This window comes from Quercus lobata, chromosome 11 (assembly GCF_001633185.2).
Source record: "Quercus lobata isolate SW786 chromosome 11, ValleyOak3.0 Primary Assembly, whole genome shotgun sequence".
NCBI lineage: Eukaryota > Viridiplantae > Streptophyta > Magnoliopsida > Fagales > Fagaceae > Quercus > Quercus lobata.
The window spans coordinates 27,939,510-27,961,918 of record NC_044914.1 but is presented as its reverse complement, the minus strand read 5'-3'; the positions used below and the strand labels follow the sequence as shown (position 1 = coordinate 27,961,918).

Genomic DNA, 22,409 nt, shown 5'->3' with positions numbered 1-22,409 from the left:
TTTTCTCTCTATGCAAGGCTGAGCGAGCTTTTTCGATATTTCCAGTTCTTAATGAAAATGTGATATACTATTGAGTATTGATTTATTTATTTATACGCAAGAGAGCGGTGGTCGTTATGGATCGAGTGGTATGCATACATACATGAGCCTTGTTATCAGGTTTCTTAATTTAGGATCATATCCCTAATTTAGGATAATATCCCAAAATGGTATTCCCACGTTAGACTTCCTATCAGTTCTCCGTTGTAGGAAGATGCTACGATATTGCTTTAAAATGAAATGTTATGTGTACACCACATTAATTATGGCAACAAATCCTTAGTAACACATTGATATTGGTGGTAGGTAAAAAAATAATTTTAGTGTTGAATTCAAATTAGAATCAGTAACAACTCACTACCAGAACTTGTTGTGAAAATATTATAAAAATATTGTGAATATAATACTTCTCATATCTAAATGAAATAAAGTTTAAAATAGATAATCTAATATTGGTATTTTGAAAAGTAGTTAGCTAAAAATACGAAGAAAAAATTAAGGAATCTTTATCAATAACATAACCTCCATGGTCCTTATCCAAAAATTAATAAATAATGAAAAAAATTTAATAAATAATACACAAAAATTTAAATAATAATAAAAAAAAAATAAGGGAAAATCTTTGCTACAAAATTAATTGCATTTTTAGGCTACAACTTTATTCAACATCTTTTTATTGGAGGTGAATTTTGATAAATTAACCATTAGATTTCACCTTCTTCTTATATCTTGCATGTTTGAAAATTTTCTTGAAAATTAAAGATTAATAATTACGTCATCAATAAATCGTTTAAATTGCAAGTTTTTATAATTTAAAATTATGCAAAAAATATAAACTTATAAATCATAAGGTAAATAATATCTGATTGACACAAAATGTGACATGTGTATTAAGACTGTAAAGAACAAGTAATTCAATGGTTAAATTTTCAAAATATGTAGTAATATTTATTTTGTAACTTATTAAACACATAAATAGATAGTTTACACAATAGCGACTTAGACCACTAACATCCTATTGCTATATCGAGTAGGAAACTTACTACCACGACCACGTGACAGCTTTGAGTCCACGAACTACTTCTTTCTTGGATTCACAGCAACCACAAGTACTCCCACTTGTATTTTCTTTAAGCTCTTTGTGCAGCAACTAAAATGATCGCCAAGCTCTCGACATCAATCTTGAGATTGAAAACCCCAAGTATGTATAAAGACAAACACATCTAAATCTCACAAGAGATTCATACACACAGTATAAACAATAACCACTATAAAAAAAAAAAAAAATAAATAAAAAAAAAGCCTATTAGCGACCAAGAATTTGTGATGGACCCAAAAAGCCCTCTAAAATAATCTTATTTGTGATGGCAAAATAGAACCCTCGCAAATACTTGGTAAAATGTGAAATATTTGCGACCAACAAAAAAAGCTGTTGCTATTATGTGTTATAGCCGTCACAAATGCTAATATTTTGGAGGGAAATTTTCCCTCCATATTATTTGCGAGGAACAATTAAAAATCTCTCACAAAAAGTATATTATTTGTGACAGTTAAAAAAATGCTGTCACTAATACTAAATTATTTGTGAGGGCTAGGATCGACCTTCACAAATAATCATTAAAACGTAAAAAATTTTGGAGGAAAATGTTCCCACCAAATTATTTCCGAGACAAAATAAAAGTTCCTTGCAAAAAGTTTACTTTTAGTGTGAGTTAAAAATATGCCCTTACTAATACTAAATTATTTGTGAGGGCCACGATTGACCTTCACAAAAAATCATTAAAATATTAATTATTTATGGAGATAAAAGTTATTCTATGATTCAAAGAAAAATAAAAGGAAACACATAAACATATAGCACTTTGTATTCTTTAGATGAACGATTTATTTACAGTAAAAAAAAAAAAAAAAAAACATTTTATACACATCCAATACAAGAAAGATTTGTCCTTATTTTCTAAACAATTGTACCCATAAAAAAAAAATGATAGCACTTTTGTACTCTCCCTCTTTCTCTCTCTCTCTCTCAAAAGTGAATAAAAATTTCTTCCCAATAAAATAATACATAAAAGATAAGCTTATAGATTAAATGGAAAATTACATCCAATTGGCATGCATGTTAAAAACATATAAAACATGTAATCCAATGGTTGGATTTTCAAAATATGAATTCAATAATAAGTTATTGGGTAATGTAACATTTTTTAGAGTTACAACACGTGTAACTTGAACCCAACTCTATATTTCTAAATTCGATGTGAATTTTGACAAATCTACCGTTAGATTACATTATCTTCATATATTTTTCATGCTTATAAAATTTTAAGGTGACCAAATATTAATTGTCATGTCATCCATCAATTGTTTAAATTCAAGTTTTTGTAGTTTAAAATAATGCATAAAAGATAAGTTCACAGATCAACTGGTAAATTACATCTAATTGGCATGCAAATTGGCATGCATGTTAAGAACATATAAAGCATATACTCCAACGGTTAGATTTTCAAAATATGAATATAAAAATAAGTTATTGGGTGGTGTAACATTTTTTAGAATTACTTTAGGTGTAACTCGTACCCAATCAAATATTTCTTAATTAGATGTGAATTTTGACAAATCTACCGTTAGATTACATTATCTTCGTATATTTTTCATACTTACAAAATTTCAAGGTGATGAAATATCAATAGTGATTTCATCAATCAATTGTCTAGATTCAAGTTTTAGTAGTTTAAAATAATGCATAAAAGATGAGTTTATAGATCAAAAGGTAAATTACATTCGATAGGCATAAAAATTGGCATGTATGTTAAGACCATATGAACATGTAATCCAACGATTAGATTTCAAAATATGAATTCAGTAATAAGTTATTGGGTGATGTAACATTTTTTAGAGTTACAACACATGTAACTTGAACCCAACTATATATTTCTTAATTCGATGTGAATTTTAACAAATCTACCATTAGATTACGTTATCTCCATATATTTTCCGTGCTTATAAAATTTTAAGGTGAGCAAATATTATTTGTCATGTCATCAATCAATTGTTTAAATTTAAGTTTTTGTAGTTTAAAATAATACATAAAAAATAAATTAATAGATCAAATGGTAAATTACATTCAATTGGCATGAAAATTGGCTGGCATGAAAATTGGCATGCATGTTAAGAACATATAGAGCATGTAATTCAACGGTTAGATATTCAAAATATGAATTTAATAACAAGTTATTGGGTGGTGTAACATTTTTTAGAATTACGTCAGGTGTAACTCGTACCCAACCCTATATTTCTTAATTTGAATTGAATTTTGACATATTTACCGTTAGATTACATTATTTTCGTATATTTTTCATACTAACAAAATTTCAAGGTGATCAAATATTAATAGCCACGTTATCAATCAATTCTCTAGATTCAAATTTTAGTAGTTTAAAATAATGTATAAAAGATACATTCAAAGATCAATGGTAAATTACATCCGATTGACATGGAAATTGACATGCATGCTAAGAACATATACAACTTGTAATCCAAAGGTTGGATTTGCAAAATATGAATTCAATAATAAGTTATTGGGTGGTGTAACATTTTTTAGAATTACATCAGGTGTAACTCGTACCCAGCCTTACATTTCTTAATTCGATGTGAATTTTGACAAATCTACCATTAGATTACATTATCTTAGTATATTTTTCATGCTTACAAAGTTTCAAGGTGATCAAAGATTAATCGCCACGTCATCAATCAATTATCTAAATTCTAGTTTTAGTAGTTTAAAATAACGCATTAAAAATGAGTTCATAGATCAAATGGTAAATTACAAATGATTGGCATGCATGTTAAGAACATATACAACTTGTAATCTAATGGTTGGATTTTCAAAATATGAATTCAATAATAAGTTATTGGAAGGGGTAACATTTTTTAGAATTACGTCAGGTGTAACTTGAATCCAACCTTATATTTCTTAATTCGATGTGAATTTTGACAAATTTACCGTTAGATTACATTATCTTCGTATATTTTTCATGCTTACAAAATTTCAAGGTAATCAAATATCAATAGTGATATCATCAATCAATTGTCTAGATTCAAGTTTTAGTACTTTAAAATAATGCATAAAAGATAAGTTTATAGATCAAATGGTAAATTACATCCAATTGGCATAAAAATTGGCATTCATGTTAAGAATATATAGAACATGTAATCCAACGATTAGATTTTCAAAATATGAATTCAATAATAAATTATTGGTTGATGTAACATTTTTTAGAGTTACAACACGTGTAACTTGAACCCAACTCTATATTTCTTAATTCGATGTGAATTTTAACAAATCTACCGTTAGATTACATTATCATCATATATTTTTCATTCTTATAAAATTTTAAGGTGACCAAATATTAATTTTCATGTCATCAATTAATTGTTTAAATTCAAGTTTTTGTAGTTTAAAATAATGCATAAAAGATAAGTTTATAAATCAAATGGTAAATTACATCAAATTGGCATGCATGTAAAGAACATATAGAGCATGTAATCCAACGGTTAGATTTTCAAAATATGATTTCAATAATAAGTTATTGAGTGTTGTAACATTTTTTAGAATTACGTCAGGTGTAACTTGTACCCAACCCTATATTTCTTAATTTAATGTGAATTTTGACAAATATACCATTAGATTACATTATTTTCTTATATTTTTCATACTTACAAAATTTTATGATGATCAAATATTAATAGTCATGTCATCAACCAATTGTCTAGATTCAAATTTTACTAGTTTAAAATAACATATAAAAGATGAGTTCATAGATCAAATGGTAAATTACATCTGATTGACATGAAAATTGGCATGCATGTTAGGAACATATACAACTTGCAATTCAGCAATTAGATTTGCAAAATATGAATTCAATAATAAGTTATTGGGTGGTGTAACATTTTTTACAATTACGTCAGGTGTAAGTCGTACCCAACCCTATATTTCTTAATTCAATGTGAATTTCGACAAATCTACCGTTAGATTACATTATCTTCGTATATTTTTCATGCTTACAAAATTTCAAGGTGATCAAATATCAATAGTGACGTCATCAATCAATTGTCTAGATTAAAGTTTTAGTAGTTTAAAATAATGCCTAAAAGATGAATTTATAGATCAAATAGTAAATTACATCCGATTGAAATGAAAATGGGCATGCATGTTAAGACCATATAGAACATGTAATACAACGGTTAGATTTTCAAAATATGAATTCAGTAATAAGTTATTGGATGATGTAACATTTTCTAGAGTTACAACACGAGTAACTTGAATCCATTTATATATTTCTTAATTCGATGTGAATTTTGACAAATCTACCTTTAAATTAAATTATCTTCATATATTTTTCTTGCTTATAAAATTTTAAGGTGACCAAATATTAATTGTCATGTCATCAATTAATTGTTTAAATTTAAGTTTTTGTAGTTTAAAATAATGCATAAAAGATAAGTTTATAGATCAAATGGTAAATTACATCCAATTGACATGAAAATTGGCATGCATGTTAAAAACATATAAAGCATGTAATCCAATTGTTAGATTTTTAAAATATGAATTCAATAATAAGTTTTTGGCTGGTGTAATAATTTTTAGAATTTCGTCATGTGTAACTCGTACCCAACCATATATTTCTTAATTTGATTTGAATTTTGCCAAATTTACCATTAGATTACATTATTTTCGTATATTTTTCATACTTACAAAATTTCAAGGTGGTCAAATATTAATAGCCATGTCATCAATCAATTGTCTAGATTCATGTTTTAGTAGTTTGAAATAATGTGTAAAAGATGAGTTCGTAGATCAAATGGTAAATTAGATCCGATTGGCATGAATATTGGCATACATGCTAAGAACATATACAACTTGTAATCCAACAGTTGGATTTGCAAAATGTGAATTCAATAATAAGTTATTCGATGGTGTAACATTTTTTAGAATTACGTCATGTGTAACTCGTACTCAACCATATATTTCTTAATTCGATGTAAATTTTGACAAATCTACCGTTAGATTACATTATCTTCGTATATTTTTCATGCTTACAAAATTTAAAGGTGATCAAAGATTAATCATCAATCAATTGTCTAAATTCTAGTCTTAGTAATTCAAAATAATGCATAAAAGATGAGTTCATAAATCAAATGGTAAAGTACAACTGATTGACATTCATGTTAAGAACATATACAACTTGTAATCCAACGGTTGGATTTTCAAAATATAAATTCAATAATAAGTTATTGGAAGGGGTAATATTTTTTTAGAATTACGTCAGGTGTAACTTGAACTCAACCTTATATTTCTTAATTCGATGTGAATTTTGACAAATATACCATTAGATTACATTATCTTCGTATATTTTTCGTGCTGACAAAATTTGAAGGTGATCAAATATCAATAGTGATGTCATCAATCAATTGTCTAGATTCAAGTTTTAGTAGTTTAAAATAATACATAAAAGATGAGTTTATAGATCAAATGGTAAATTACATCCGATTGGCATAAAAATTGGCATGCATGGTAAGACCATATAGAATATGTAATCCAACGGTTAGATTTTCAAAATATGAATTCAATAATAAGTTATTGGGTGATGTAACATTTTTTTGAGTTACAACACGTGTAACTTGAACCCAACTCTATATTTCTTAATTCGATGTGAATTTTGACCAATCTACCGTTAGATTACATTATCATCATATATTTTTCATTCTTATAAAATTTTCCGGTGACCAAATATTAATTTTCATGTTATCAATCAATTGTTTAAATTAAAGTTTTTGTAATTTAAAATAATGCATTAAAGATAAGTTTATAGATCAAATGGTAAATTACATCCAATTAGCATGCATGTAAAGAACATATAGAGCATGTAATCCAACAGATAGATTATCAAAATATGAATTCAATAATAAGTTATTGGGTGGTGTAACATTTTTTAGAATTACGTCAAGTGTAACTCATACCCAACCCTATATTTCTTAATTTGATGTGAATTTTGACAAATATACCGTTAGATTGCATTATTTTCTTATATTTTTCACACTTACAAAATTTCATGATGATCAAATATTAATAGTCATGTCATCAACCAATTGTCTAGATTCAAATTTTAGTAGTTTAAAATAATGTATAAAAGATGAGTTCATAGATCAAATGGTAAATTACATCCGATTGGCATAAAAATTGGCATGCATGTTAAGAACAAATACAACTTGCAATTCAACGGTTGGATTTGCAAAATATGAATTCAATAACAAGTTATTGGGTGGTGTAACATTTTTTAGAATTACGTCAAGTTTAAGTCGTACCCAACCCTATATTTCTTAATTCGATATGAATTTTGACAAATCTACCGTTAAATTATATTATCTTCGTATATTTTTCATGCTTACAAAATTTCAAGGTGATCAAATGTCAATAGTGATGTCATCAATCAATTGTCTAAATTCAACTTTTAGTAGTTTAAAATAATGCATAAAAGATGAGTTTATATATCAAATGGTAAATTACATCCGATTGGCATGAAATGGGCATGCATGTTAAGACTATATAGAACATGTAATCCAACGATTAGATTTTCAAAATATGAATTTAGTAATAAGTTATTGGGTGATGTAACATTTTTTAGAGTTACAACACATGTAACTTGAACCCATTTATATATTTCTTAATTCGATGTGAATTTTGACAAATCTACCGTCAGATTAAATTATTTTCATATATTTTTCTTGCTTATAAAATTTTAAGGTGACTAGTTATTTATTGTCATGTCATCAATCAATTTTTTAAATTTAAGTTTTTATAGTTTAAAATAATGCATAAAAAATAAGTTTATATATCAAATGGTAAATTACATCTAATTGACATGAAAATTGGCATGCATGTTAAGAACATAGAACATATAATCCAATGGTTAGATTTTTAAAATATGAATTCAATAATAAGTTTTTAGGTGGCATGCATGTTAAGAACATAGAGCATATAATCCAATGGTTAGATTTTTAAAATATGAATTCAATAATAAGTTTTTGGGTGGTGTAACATTTTTTAAAATTACGTCAGGTGTAACTCGTACCCAACCATATATTTCTTAATTAGATTTGAAATTTGACAAATCTACCGTTAGATTACATTATTTTCGTATATTTTTCATAGTTACAAAATTTAAAGGTAGCCAAATATTAATACCCATATTATCAATCAATTGTCTAGATTCAAGTTTTAGTAGTTTAAAATAATGTGTAAATGATGAGTTCATAGATCAAATGGCAAACTACATTCGATTGGCATGAATATTGACATGCATGCTAAGAACATATATAACTTGTAATCTAACTGTTGGATTTGCAAAATATGAATTCAATAATAAGTTATTGGGAGGGGTAACATTTTTTAGAATTACGTCAGGTGTAACTTGAATCCAGCCTTATATTTCTTAATTCGATGTGAATTTTGACAAATTTACCGTTAGATTACATTATCTTCGTATATTTTTAAAGCTTACAATATTTCAAGGTAATCAAATATCAATAGTGATGTGAACAATCAATTGTCTAATTTGAAATTTTAGTAGTTTAAAATAATACATAAAAGATGAGTTTATAGATCAAATGGTAAATTACATCCGATTGGCATAAAAATTGGCATGCATATTAAGGCCATATAGAACATGTAATCCAACGGTTAGATTTTCAAAATATGAATTCAATAATAAGTTATTGGGTAATGTAACATTTTTTAGAATTACAGCACGTGTAACATGAACCCAACTCTATATTTCTGAATTCGATATGAATTTTGACAAATCCACCGTTAGATTACGTTATCATCATATATTTTTTGTGTTTATAAAATTTCAAGGTGACTAAATATTAATTGTTAGGTCATCAATCAATTGTTTAAATTCAAGTTTTTGTAGTTTAAAATAATGTATAAAAAATAAGTTTATAGATCAAATGGTAAATTACATCCAATTGGCATGCATGTCAAGAACATATAGAGCATGTAATCCAACGGTTAGATTTTCAAATTATGAATTATATAATAAATTATTGGGTGATGTAATATTTTTTAGAGTTACAACACGTGTAACTTGAACCCAACTCTATATTTCTTAGTTCGATGTGAATTTTAAAAAATCTACCATTAAATTACATTATCATCATATATTTTACATTCGTATAAAATTTTAAGGTGACCAAATATTAATTTTCATGTCATCAATCAATTGTTTAAATTCAAGTTTTTTTTTTTTCTTTAAAATAATGCATAAAAGATAAGTTTATAGATCAAATGGTAAATTACATCCAATTGGCATGCGTGTAAAGAACATATAGAGCATGTAATCCAATTGTTAGATTTTCAAAATATGAGTTGAATTATAAGTTATTGGATGGTGTAACATTTTTTAAAATTACGTTAGGTGTAACTTGTACCCATCCCTATATTTCTTAATTTGACGTGAATTTTGACATATCTACCGTTAGATTACATTATTTTCATATATTCTTCATACTTACAAAATTTTATGATGATCAAATATTAATAGTCATGTCATCAATCACTTGTCTAGATTCAAGTTTTAGTAGTTTAAAATAATGTATAAAAAATGAGTTCATAGATCAAATAGTAAATTACATCCAATTGACATGTAAGTTAAGAACATATACAACTTGCAATCCAACGGTTGGATTTGCAAAATATGAATTCAATAATAAGTTATTGGGTGGTGTAATATTTTTTAGAATTACGTCAAGTGTAACTCGTACCCAACTCTATATTATCTAAAAAAAAAGAGGTAAATAAATTGTATTCCCTTATAATTATCCAAAAAGAAAAAGGTAATCTATCAAAATACTTTTAATATTTTTTTTAAAAAAAATATCTTAAAAGTAGAAATGGTCTACCACATATCAATTTTTTTATTATTAAAAAACGTGTGTTTGCGAGGTGCAAACGCTTATCCAAATGGGCTCTTAGTTTACTGCATTGCAAGCAAAATGTTGGTGTTTTGTTATCTGTGATTATATAAGGCGTGTAGAGGCTGCGTTAAGTAAAATGTTGATGTTGCCTCTGAGGCCGTTGGAAGTAAAAGTGATGGCATTTGAAGAAGCAATACAGACTTTACAGATACTCAGATTTTCACATGTGAAAAAATAAGGAAACAAACCAATGCACCTTTTAACACAGTTTGCTAATGGAAACTGATAGTTATGTAACTTGGATAAAGGAAAATTCTTGTATAATTGAGTTTGTCTTTACTTAGTACGTATTGAATTTATCTTCTTTTTAATATAGTTTGCCATATGTATTATTATTTTTTGTATACTTCGTAGTACGTTTAAGGTTTAACTGAAAGACTAGCCTTACCTAGTCTTCAATTAATTATACCACATTTAAATAATTATATTAGACGTACTCTCACATATTTGCAATTGCTGATATATATGATTCAAATCTGACACCCAAAAAAAAAAAAAAAGGTTTTGAGCTGATATTTGATTTTTGTTGGGTCGGAGACAAAAAGGATATAAATCACAACTTGTCATATGTTTTGATTTTTTTTTTCTCTGTTAATTTATAAGGAAACTCAAACAAATATATAACAAGTACTGATTATTGATTAGTGAAGTATATATTTACTCGTAGCAGTGCCATAACTCGTGAGCATAGAAATGGCACAATAAAATTTTACCATATTGGACAGCAACTGACTGAACCAGTGGCAAAGTTCGCATAGAAACTGGAAAGAATAAGAGAACGTTGTCGTAAATGGCAAGGAGCGCCCATCCTGATATGATTTGCGGAGAACAGATGCTCTTAGAAATGGAATTAATGATTACCCTATCTCTCTCTAATCCTCCTACCATAATATTGTCATTATTGACAACGTTCACGTGATCAAGAACATAATGCTTTTTATTTAATCTTAGATTTTCCTATCTTCTTTTCATACCACAAAAGAAAAGCTGAGCCATGCATAAGCCCATACAATCATGCATATATATGGTATCCAGTAATTACAAGGGTTATATTCTAGTTATATTTTCAAACGTCAAATTTCAAAGTCAAAAGTAAGAGTGCATTAATACAATCGAATTACATATATAGCAGTTAATTAATTTCTTGTTCCAATCTATTGATTTTTATTCTTGTCTTTCATGTGCTTAAATACTCTTGATTTAATACAATATTTTTATTTTTTTTGTTAAAAAAAAAAAAAGGCTAAGACAAGTGACGAGTGTGATTTTTTTTATCTGAGCGTAACAGTAGTTAACTACTCTTAAGCTAAGACATAATTTAATGAAATATAAGAAACACTCACACGTCTCTTGTGGGGAAGGGATGACCCGAAACAAAAACACTCCACATTGTAAAATATTGTTGGCTTGAGACCCAAGATTTAATTCCATTTTCTCTTATACCCTGGATTTATTTTCTTATTAGGAAATTGACTTATTACCTTGGCATGGCCCCCATGGTACGTAGGTGGAAAAAACAAATTTCTTCTTCATGATAATAAAAGTGACTTCTTTTTTATTATATATATATCAATCAGAAGGGTACACATATATTTGGTTATTACTGAACACACTCCTGATCAGGAACAACATATTCAAATATGAGTAATCAATAAATTAACCGCTAATTATAATTAGTAGGGACGTACACCATAATAATTACCCGGAGGATCATAGCTGCAAATGATAAATATCCCCCCATTGTCGCACTCGACTCTGGCACATCCAACACGAACAGAATCACTCCACACAACCTGAGTATAGTGCAGGCACTCACCACCCATACATTTGTTAGAATTGTGGTCATAGTTAGGCTTCTCATCTACCCACAATTTCACTGCTTCTACTCCGCTAAAGTTACCAGAACCTTCAGCAATATTTTCTCCATAGGGCCCGTTTGAATGTTCCAATTCGCAGTTTTGTTTCTTTGTATTAGCATAATTTAGAGCATAGGCTGCAAGTGTGTTGTTCCATCCCATTGCACGGATACCAACTTTGGCACGAGCTACATTGTGTGCATGGACAAAGCTGAAGTGGGAGTTTTGGGCTAGGGAGACATGAATTAGGGTTAACCCCAAGAAGCATATTGCCAGCAAAAACTTGCTAAACCCCATTTTTCTCTCTATGCAAGGCAGAGCGAGCTTTTTCGATATTTCTAGTTCTTAATGAAAATGTGATATACTATTGAGTATTGATTTATTTATTTATAGGCAAGAGAGCGGTGGTCGTTATGGATCGAGTGGTATGCATACATACATGAGCCTTGTTATCAGGTTTCTTAATTTAGGGCCATATCCCTAATTTAGGATAACATCCCAAAATAGTATTCCCACGTTAGACTTCCTATCAGTTCTCCGTTGTAGGAAGATGCTACAATATTGCTTTAAAATGAAATGTTATGTGTACACCACATTATGACAACAAATCCTTAGTAACACATTGTTATTGGTGGTAGGTAAAAATATAATTTCAGTGTTGAATTCAAATTAAAATCAGTAACAACTTACTACTAGAATTTGTTGTGAAAATATTATAAATATATTGTGGATGTAATACTTCTCATATCTAAATGAAATAAAGTTTAAAATAGATAATCTAATATTGGTATTTTGAAAAGTAGTTAGCTAAAAATACGAAGAAAAAATTAAGGAATCTTTATCAATAACATAACCTCCATGGTCCTTATCCAAAAATTAATAAATAATGAAAAAAAAATTTAATAAATAATACACAAAAATTTAAATAATAATAATAATAAAAAAATAAGGGCAAAGCTTTGCTACAAAATTAATTGCAGTTTTAAGCTACAACCTTATTCAATATCTTTTTATTGGAGATGAATTTTGATAAATTAACCATTAGATTACACCTTCTTCTTATATCTTGCATGTTTGAAAATTTTCTGAAAAATTAAAAATTAATAGCTATGTCATCAATAAATTATTTAAATTGCAAGTTTTTATAATTTAAAATTATGCAGAAAATATAAGTTTATAAATCATAAAGTAAATAATATCTGATTGACACAAAATTTGACATGTGTTTTAAGACCGTAAAAAACAAGCAATTCAATGGTTAGATTTTCAAAATATGTAGTAATATTTATTTTATAACTTATTAAACACATATAAATAGATAGTTTATACAATAGCGACTTAAACCACTAACATTTTATTACTACCTCTAGTAGGAAACTTACTACCACGACCACATGACAGCTCCGAATCCACAGACTACTTCTTTCTTGGATTCATAGCAACCACAAATACTCCCACTTGTATTTTCTTTAAGCTCTTTGTGCAGTAATTGAAACAATCGCCAAGCTCTCGACATCAATCTTGAGATTGGAAACCCTAAGTATGTATGAAGGCAAACACTTCTAAATCTCACAAGAGATTCATACACACAGCATAAACAACAACATAAAAACGTGGTTAGGGTTTTTCCTTTTATACTTAAGGCAAAACATAAAACCCAACACATCAAACGGGTTAGGCTGAGTTTGAAAATTCTACAAAAAAACAATCTGCACAAACTTCAATCGATCGAGTCTAATTCTCGATCAATCGAGCCAGGCAGATTTACACAATAAATCTTGTAGTACACTCAATTCCAACTTTACACATAAACATACTTTGAGCAAGTCTAAAACAAAACTAAACGTTTTGATCATAGTTTGCCAACATTACAAAATGAAATTCTAATACATTTAAAGCTAAAGTCTTAGAACCCAACAAACTCTCCCTTTGGCAATCCATGACAAAACACAAGATGAACAAAATGGTCAAAGTTTACAAAAACAGCCCATTACAATAACATTGCCCAACAAATATAAATTCAACCTAACTAATATCTATTAGTTGCAAGTGTAGATAGTAACACGACTGAATCAACCTGTATATTCCTGTAACACTTAAAAAACACATAAACGCATGTGTGGAAAATACAAGTAAAACAAAATAAATTCTTGATTTCACATAATCATAAACTACAAAACATATATCATGAATAACCTCATAAATATAAATCAATAATCAATGAAGCACAATGTGAAACAAGAAATAGAGATAAAAACATAATGTCTCCCCCTAACATATACAACCCATAAAAAAAAAAAACACATAAAAAAATACATCATGAGCCAAAAAATAAGTACAAGATGAAGCACCGAGATACAATCTAAAGCACCAAAGCTCCAAAAAAAAAAATCTCCCCCTATCCCCATCCATATGTACTCTCACTATTTGTGACAAATTTCCAAAGGACAATCATGACTCATCATCAAAAAGAGGTGGCGGAGAGGATCATCTAATGCTCGCCAAATCTGCTCTCAAGGCCTGAAGCTCGGTAAGCACATCCACCAAAAGTTGACCATGAGTCGCCTGAACGGTCATGACAATGTCCAATGTATGACGAATGCTAGAAACATCCGAAGCAAAAGGTGGAGGATCAGTAGCAACAGTTGGATCAACAAACGAATCAGAAGTCGGATCACCTAAAGAAGGAGAAGGATGAGGTGCAACACTAGATGATGACTCAACTCTAGGGCTTTTAGAGCTTGCTTTCATCAAAGCAGCCCTTTGTCTAAGAAATGTGATACCTATAAGAGCTATAATATGTATGGGCTCAAACGTCGGAAAATCCTCTAAACCTAAATGTAACAAAATCTAATGAATAAAAACCAGAAAGAAAAAAGCATGCGCAGAAGAACTACTTTTATGAACCTCAACCAAAGATCGAATAAAAAGATAAGGAAAACTCATAGGAGCGTCTGTGACAAGGGCATACAAAAATGCACATCTCTTTATAGGAATAGTACGCAAATGAGAGATAGGCCAGATCAAATGGCAAGAAATCCGGAAAAAGAGATAATGAACCTCAATCAACTTGCGAGAGATGATCCGAGGATCAAAACCCCACTAGATAGAAGTCCTAGTAAGATATGACATGATGTCATCAAGAGGAGGAGACTCATTGTAAAGATAAACAGGATGCTGGACCTTAAGCACCCCAAGAGCAGAGGCCACTACCCTGGGAGTAATGGTGTACTCTTCACCCCGTATCCAACTCTTCACATACTGAGTGTTAGAATTATTGGAGTGGACAAAGAGATTCGAGTAGAACTCTCTGATCAAGGTAGCCGGAGGAGGATGGTCAACATCCAACAAAGGCAACCAACCCCTACGCTCAAAATTTCTCCTAATCTCTGGGTCAAGCTCATCTAAAACTACTTTCCTCTCAGCCCACACATTCCTAAGAATGTTCAGCTTCTCATAAGTTTCCTAGTTTTTCTCACTAAAATACCTCTCACTATCAAAAGATGGAGCAGAAGAAAAAGAGGATGTCCTATGGGCTCTAGTCTTCCTAACCATGATGCTAAGGGAGGAATAGGATAGACATAAAAGAGACAAAGAAGAGAAAACAAAGAAAACCTAAGGGCAGACTGCATCAGACACAATTAGAGTAAAAATAATATAGAAAATAACAATCTATATGATGAATGAATAAAATAACCACATGATGCATGCTCTAATGAATTGAGAATAGTTCAATTACATTGTTAAAAACATAAAATTGGCTTGAACATAGAGTTTCTATCAAAAACCCCAAATTTTGAAAACTCACTTTCAAAAATCTCAACAAATTGATCAATTGATCATTACACAAGTTAGATAGCAGAATATAATGATCAAATTTATCAATCAAATAAGCCAATTTCATCAATTTATGCTCAATTGAACAAAATCCCCAATTCGGGTAGTTTCAAGACCTAGAAATTTTAATTTTTCCCAATTCATCAAATGGATCAAACTAAACCACAAGGATCATGTTTATATCATCCCACAACAAAAACCCATTGATCAATTTTGAAAGAAATGATTGAAAACAACAAAAACCCCAAAATTTCATAAGTTCGAATTTCTCCCTAAAATGCATGAAAAATGAAAATAATTGAAAAAGGAAGGGTAAAAGGGTCTTACCAGTGCTAGAAGACAAAAACCCTTGAAAAATATTTGAGAGAAAATGACAAAAATCTTGACTTTGAATCTGGATTGGTCGAAGAGAGAGAAAAACTTTTTGAAAAAGTTGAAATAGTGATGAACACGTGAAAAGCTTAAGTTTTTTAAAAACTCTCTGAACGATTTTCGATTGATCGAAAAACAAGTTCAATCAATCAAAAATTACATTCGATCGATCCAGCATCAATCAAGAATCAATCAAGTTAGGCAGATTCAAACAAAATCTTTAATCGCAATTTCAATCGATCGAGCAACAAATTCGATCAATTGAAAATCTAGAAAAAACAAATTTTTGAAAAACATAGCAATTTTATGCAGAAACTCCTCAAAGCATGGTATTTTATGAATAAAATGCATAAGTATGATATGAAATGTTTTTCAAAAACACTTATATTGAACCCAGATCTCCCAAAAATAAGATTTTCAATCAATTTGTCCTTAAATCTCAAACTTCAAACACATTTTGCATTAAAATCAAGGAATTTTCAATCTTGGATGGCCACAACAAAATCACACACAATAACATGTACAAAGTTTAGCAAAAATTAACTTATGTAGTGTGTGCAACTAGCAAAAACTTGAGATATATGTGAGGTGATATGTGAAAAGTAATCAATGACAATTTCTACAAAATTCATCACATAAGTTTGAAAGTGACTATCACCTAAAGAGTTACATCATATAACTCCCACATCTCCTAGAATACAAGCTCGCAATCATGTAAGTTTCTTGATTTGCCTCATAATGTACACACCAATTTTATTTGATTTGAGATTTAGTTAGATAGCCAAGATAATATACACACCAATTTTATTTCAATTTGAATTTTATTAGAAGTCGAGGCTACACCTTATGTTCTTTTTGTGCATATGCTACACTTTCTCGAACACAAAATCTTATGATATGCACTAAAGTGTTCATGATTGGCTAGTAAACAGTGGTGAGATAGTTATTTATGCATTTCTCTTAGGATTTTTTAATCCTGACAATCAAAAGCATATGACTTCAAGATCAAGATCAAGTGATCAAAAACTATAAATATCTTCCCACACAACATGCACTACAAAGCTCAAACTAGTAAAATGCAATAAATAAACTCATCCAAGTTAAATAAGGTACATAAACATGTTATGTAAAGATAATATAGCCAACCTTGATTTCAAATTCAAGAAAATGATGTAAAACACATTTTGCTTCTCTTTTCCTCCTTTTTTTTTTTTTTTGAAAAGAAATAACAAAAGAAACTTAGCATGAAATGCATGAATGATATGCAATGCAAATCCTAGAAAAAAAGAAAGCAAAAAACAACAAAGAGGAATGGTCACAAAGAATAGAATGATGAAACACAAGGACCATGAAAACCAGAGATGATTAGGGACACAAAATTACACCAATTACTTGATGAAGTGTCTCAAACTTACTTCTATCAAGAGGTTTGCTAAAGATGTTAGCATTCTGACATTCAGTAGGGATATACTCAAGAGTCACAATCTTTCTTTCAACAAGATCCTTAATAAAGTGATATCTAATCTCTATGTGTTTACTCTTAAAGTGTTGAACAAGGTTCTTAGAGATATCAATAGCACTAGAATTATCACAATAAACAACTATGGTGTCTTGTGTTATCCCATAATCACTCAAAAGTTTTTTCATCCAAAGAAGCTGTGAGCAACAACTTCCAGCAGCAATATATTCTACTTCTACAGTAGACAAAGAGACAAAATTTTGCTTTTTACTTATCCTAGCAACAAGATTAGCTCTTACATAAAAACACCCACCAGTGGTGCTTTTTCTATCATCGGTATTACCGGCCCAATCTGAATCAGAAAAACCAGCAAGAGACAAATTTGACTCTTTTCTATAGAACAATCCATAATCACAAGTTCCACTAACATATTTTATGATTATTTTAACAGCATTCAAATGTGAAACCTTAGGATTAGATTGAAATCTAGAACATAAACCAACACTGAAAGCAATATCAGGACGACTTGCAGTTAAATACAACAGACAACCAATCATGCTTCTGTATAATGTAACATCAACAGACTCACCCGATGAATCATTGATTAACTTTGCATTAGCAGCCATTGGTGTTCTATCATATACAGCCTTGTCAAGTCCAAATCTCTTAACTAGATTTCTATCATACTTAGCTTGGTTGATATAAATTCCAGAATCCGTTTGATTTACCTACAATCCCAAGAAATAAGTCAGTTCACCAACCATACTCATTTCAAACATCGCCTTCATTTCATCTGCAAAAGATTGAGCAAGAGAATCATTAATTCACCAAAAACAATATCATCAACATAAATTTGAGCTACTACAAAATAATCCTTATCATTTCGTATGAAGAGAGTAGTATCTGCAAATCCTCTTTTGAATCCATGCTCAGTGAGATAAGTAGTTAACCTATCATACCACGCCCTAGGAGCTTGTTTCAACCCATAGAGGGCTCTCTTCAACTTGTAGACATTATCCGGTCTATAAGGATCAACAAAACCCATTGGTTGTTCAACATATACCTCTTCTTGCAACATTCCATTCAAGAAAGCACTCTTAACATCCATTTGATATAACTTGAAATTCAGATGACTTGCTATGGCCAAAAGTATTCTAATGGATTCCAGTCTTGCTCCCGGTGCAAAAGTCTCATCAAAATCAATCCCTTCCACTTGTGTGTAACTTTGAGTAACAAGTCTTGATTTATTTCTAATAACTGTACCATGTTCATCTGACTTGTTCATTCACTTAGTTCCAATCATGTTTACTCCCTTTGGTCTAGGAACTAATTTCCACACATCATTCTGAACAAATTGATGAAGTTCTTCATGCATGGAATTAACCCAATCAGCATCTTAAAGTGCTTCATCCACCTTTTTTGGTTCAAATTGGGATAGATAGCATGAGTGAGTAATTACATTCAAGGCTTTGGATTTCAATCTCATGTTATCATTCAAACTCCCCAATATATTTGTGATAGGGTGATTTAACTTTACTCTAGAAGATGGACCTTTGACCAGAGATATAGAGGTACCTTTTTGTTCTGATAAAGGACTAGGCTCTCTTTGTTCTTGTTGAGCTTCATGAACCAGTGTGGATGGTTCTGAACTTGATGGTACTGAAATAGTGTCATTCAACAATAGCAGCTCTTCATCACTATGCTTTCCAACATAATCATCAGGAATAGAATCCTCAACCCTCATAGTCTTTTCTTGAACCGGAAAAGTATTTTCTGAATGAGGTTCTAAACATAGTTCATCATTGATCACCACATTTGAAAACTCTATGACTGTTTTAGTTCTCAGATTGTATACTTTGTATGCTCTACTAGTGGATGAGTATCCCAAAACGTATCCCTTGTCGCTCTTTGCATCAAACTTTTCTAGGTTCTCTCTATCACGCAGAATGTAACAGTCACTGCCAAATATCCATAAGTATTTGACAACAGGCTTCTTTCCTCTCCAGAGTTCATAGGTAGTTTTCTTGGAATCAAGTCTGAAATACACCTGATTGAGTGTATGACAAGCAGTGTTAACAACTTCTCCCCAAAAGGATTTGGGCAACTTTTTGTTGTGTAGCATGACATGAGCCATCTCTTGAATAACCCTATTCTTCCGTTCCACTATTCCATTTTGTTGTGGTGTCTTGGGTGAAGAGAACTCTTGACGTGTGCCTTTATCATTGCAGAAGGTAGCCAGTTTTGTGTTTTCAAATTCTCTTCCATGATCACTTCTAATTCTGGCTATCACAATACCTTTCTCAACTTGCAATTTCTTGCACAAGTGTACCATCATTTTAGGAGCCTCAACTTTATCTCTCAAAAGCACAACCCAAGTATATCTAGTAAAATCATCCACAATAATTAAAATATACTTCTTTCCACCTAAACTCCAAACTCTGGTAGGACCCATGAGATCAATGTGCAACAACTCAAGAGGTCTGGAAGTTTAAACTTCAGTTACAGATGGATGCTTGGACTTCACTTGTTTACCCATCTAACATGGTCCACAGATGCAATTTTCTATCTTCTCAAACTTGGGCAAACCAATAACTGCATCACATTTGGAAATCTTCTCTAATTGCTTGTGACTTGCATGTCCCAATCATTGATGCCATAAGTCTACTTGATTGATCTTTGCATTGAAATACTTGTTGCTTATACTTGGTGTTATACCATTACAATTGCCAGCTGTCCTTACACAAATACACATACAATCACCTCCTTCATCAAGTATCTTACATTCATACTTGGTGAAGAGAACATTCAGTCCATTGTCACAGATCTGACTAATGCTAAGTAAATTAGCCTTCAACCCATCAACATACCAGACATCTTCAAAAACTGGCAACCTTGGAATGTCCACAGTTCCAATGCCTCTAATCACAAATTTACTTCCATCTCCAAACGTGACTATCCCAATCTTTCCTTCAAATAGTGTTTTGAATAGAGCTTTATTTCTTGTCACGTGCCTTTAAGGCAATTAAAGCAGTATAACACACATAATTATCATCACATGTAATTATACCAAGATGCTCAAGGAAAGACTTAACAAAAGCAACAAAAGACACAAACCAAAAGTAGACAACATGGAACATTAACAATAAGAACTTCCAAGAATCCATGACAACAGGGGTTAAGGATCAACTTTTAGATCAAAGGATCTAAACAAATAGAGCTAACCCTCTCTGATACCACTTGTATGTTTTTAGACCATTTAAACACAAAAAGATTAACCTAGGTATTTAGCCAAGTGATTAACTTATGTAAATTATGCAAATCTAGGTTAGTACAGATAAATCATATCATTGAAACATTGCGGAAAATAAATAACACAATAATATGATAACCCAGGAAAACCAAACCAGTAAAAAACCTAGAGAGGATTTAACCTAGCTATCTTCAAGGTAAAACAAATCCACTATAAAAGAATTGAAGTTTACATAATAGCGACTTAGACCACTAACATCCTATTGCTACATCGAGTAGGAAACTTACTACTACGACCACGTGACAGCTCTAAGTCCACGGACTACTTCTTTCTTGGATTCACAGCAACCATAAGTACTCCCACTTGTGTTTTCATTAAGCTCTTTGTGCAACAACTGAAACGATCGCCAAGCTCTCGACATCAATCTTGAGATTGGAAACCCTAAGTATGTATGAAGGCAAACACCTCTAGATCTCACAAGAGATTCATACACACATCATAAACAACAACATAAAAATGTGGCTAGGGTTTTTCCTTTTATACTTAAGACAAAACATAAAACCCTACACATCAAACGGGTTTAGGTTGAGTTGGAAAATTGTGCAGAAAAACAATCTGCACGAGCTTCAATTGATCAAGTCTAATTCTTGATCAATCGAGCCAGGCAAACTCGATTCTAACTTTACACATAAACATACTTTGAGCAAGTTTAAAACAAGACTAAACGTTTTGACCATGGTTTGCCAATATTACAAAATGAAGTTCTAATACATTTAAGCCTAAAGTCTTAGAACCCAACAAAGAACTCTCACATCTCCTAGAAAACAAGCTTGCAATCATGTAATTTTTTTTAGCCTCATAATGTACACACCATTTTTATTTCATTGTGAAATTGTTATTTAAGCTAGATAATGTACACACCAATTTTATTATTAATCTGAGGCTACATCGTATGATGTAACTCTTTAGGTGATAGTTTCTTTCAAACTTATGTAATGAATTTTGTAGAAAGTGTGATTGATTACTATCCACATATCACCTAACATATATCTCAAGCTATTGCTAGTTGCACATACTACACAAGTTTTTATTTACTAAACTTAATACATGATATTGTGTGTGATCTTGTTGTGGTCATCCAAGATTATGTTTTCTATGGTGTTTGATGCAAAATATGGTTAAGGGTTGGCAAAAATTGTGCTTTTGATGATTAAAAATCTATGTTTTGAAGTTCTGGGTTGAAAAAAAATGTTTTTGAAAAACTTTTAAACTCATTCTCATGCATTTCATTCATGAAATTATATGGTTTGAGTGTTTTTTGCATAATCTTCTACAATTTTTTCAAAAAAAATCAGTTTTCCAGAATTTCGATTAATCGAGTGTAATTTTTAATCAATTGAAAATTTCCAAATTTTTCAAGTCTAGCTTCGACTTGACTCGATTGGTATTTGATCGATGCTCGATCGATCGAAACTAATTTTTTTTTTCTTCAGTTTTTAAGTTTTTGACCAATTTTTTTTCATGCATCATCTATCTTTAGGATTCACATGCATTGCAT

The 22,409-nt window shown here is 30.3% G+C and overlaps 1 protein-coding gene across 1 annotated transcript; it reads right to left on the bottom strand.

Moving 5' to 3' along the window:
• Window positions 1–11,714: 11,714 nt before the first annotated feature.
• Window positions 11,715–12,266, bottom strand: LOC115969399 (basic form of pathogenesis-related protein 1-like). Its single transcript, XM_031089028.1, has one exon. The coding sequence runs from the start codon at window positions 12,228–12,230 to the stop codon at window positions 11,751–11,753; it is 480 nt and encodes a 159-aa protein (XP_030944888.1). The 5' UTR covers window positions 12,231–12,266; the 3' UTR covers window positions 11,715–11,750.
• Window positions 12,267–22,409: the final 10,143 nt, after the last annotated feature.

What these genes read in the sequence shown, in the direction of transcription:
- LOC115969399 (XM_031089028.1), bottom strand. Translation starts at nt 12,230, where the DNA reads ATGGGGTTTAGCAAGTTTTTGCTGGCAATATGCTTCTTGGGGTTAACC.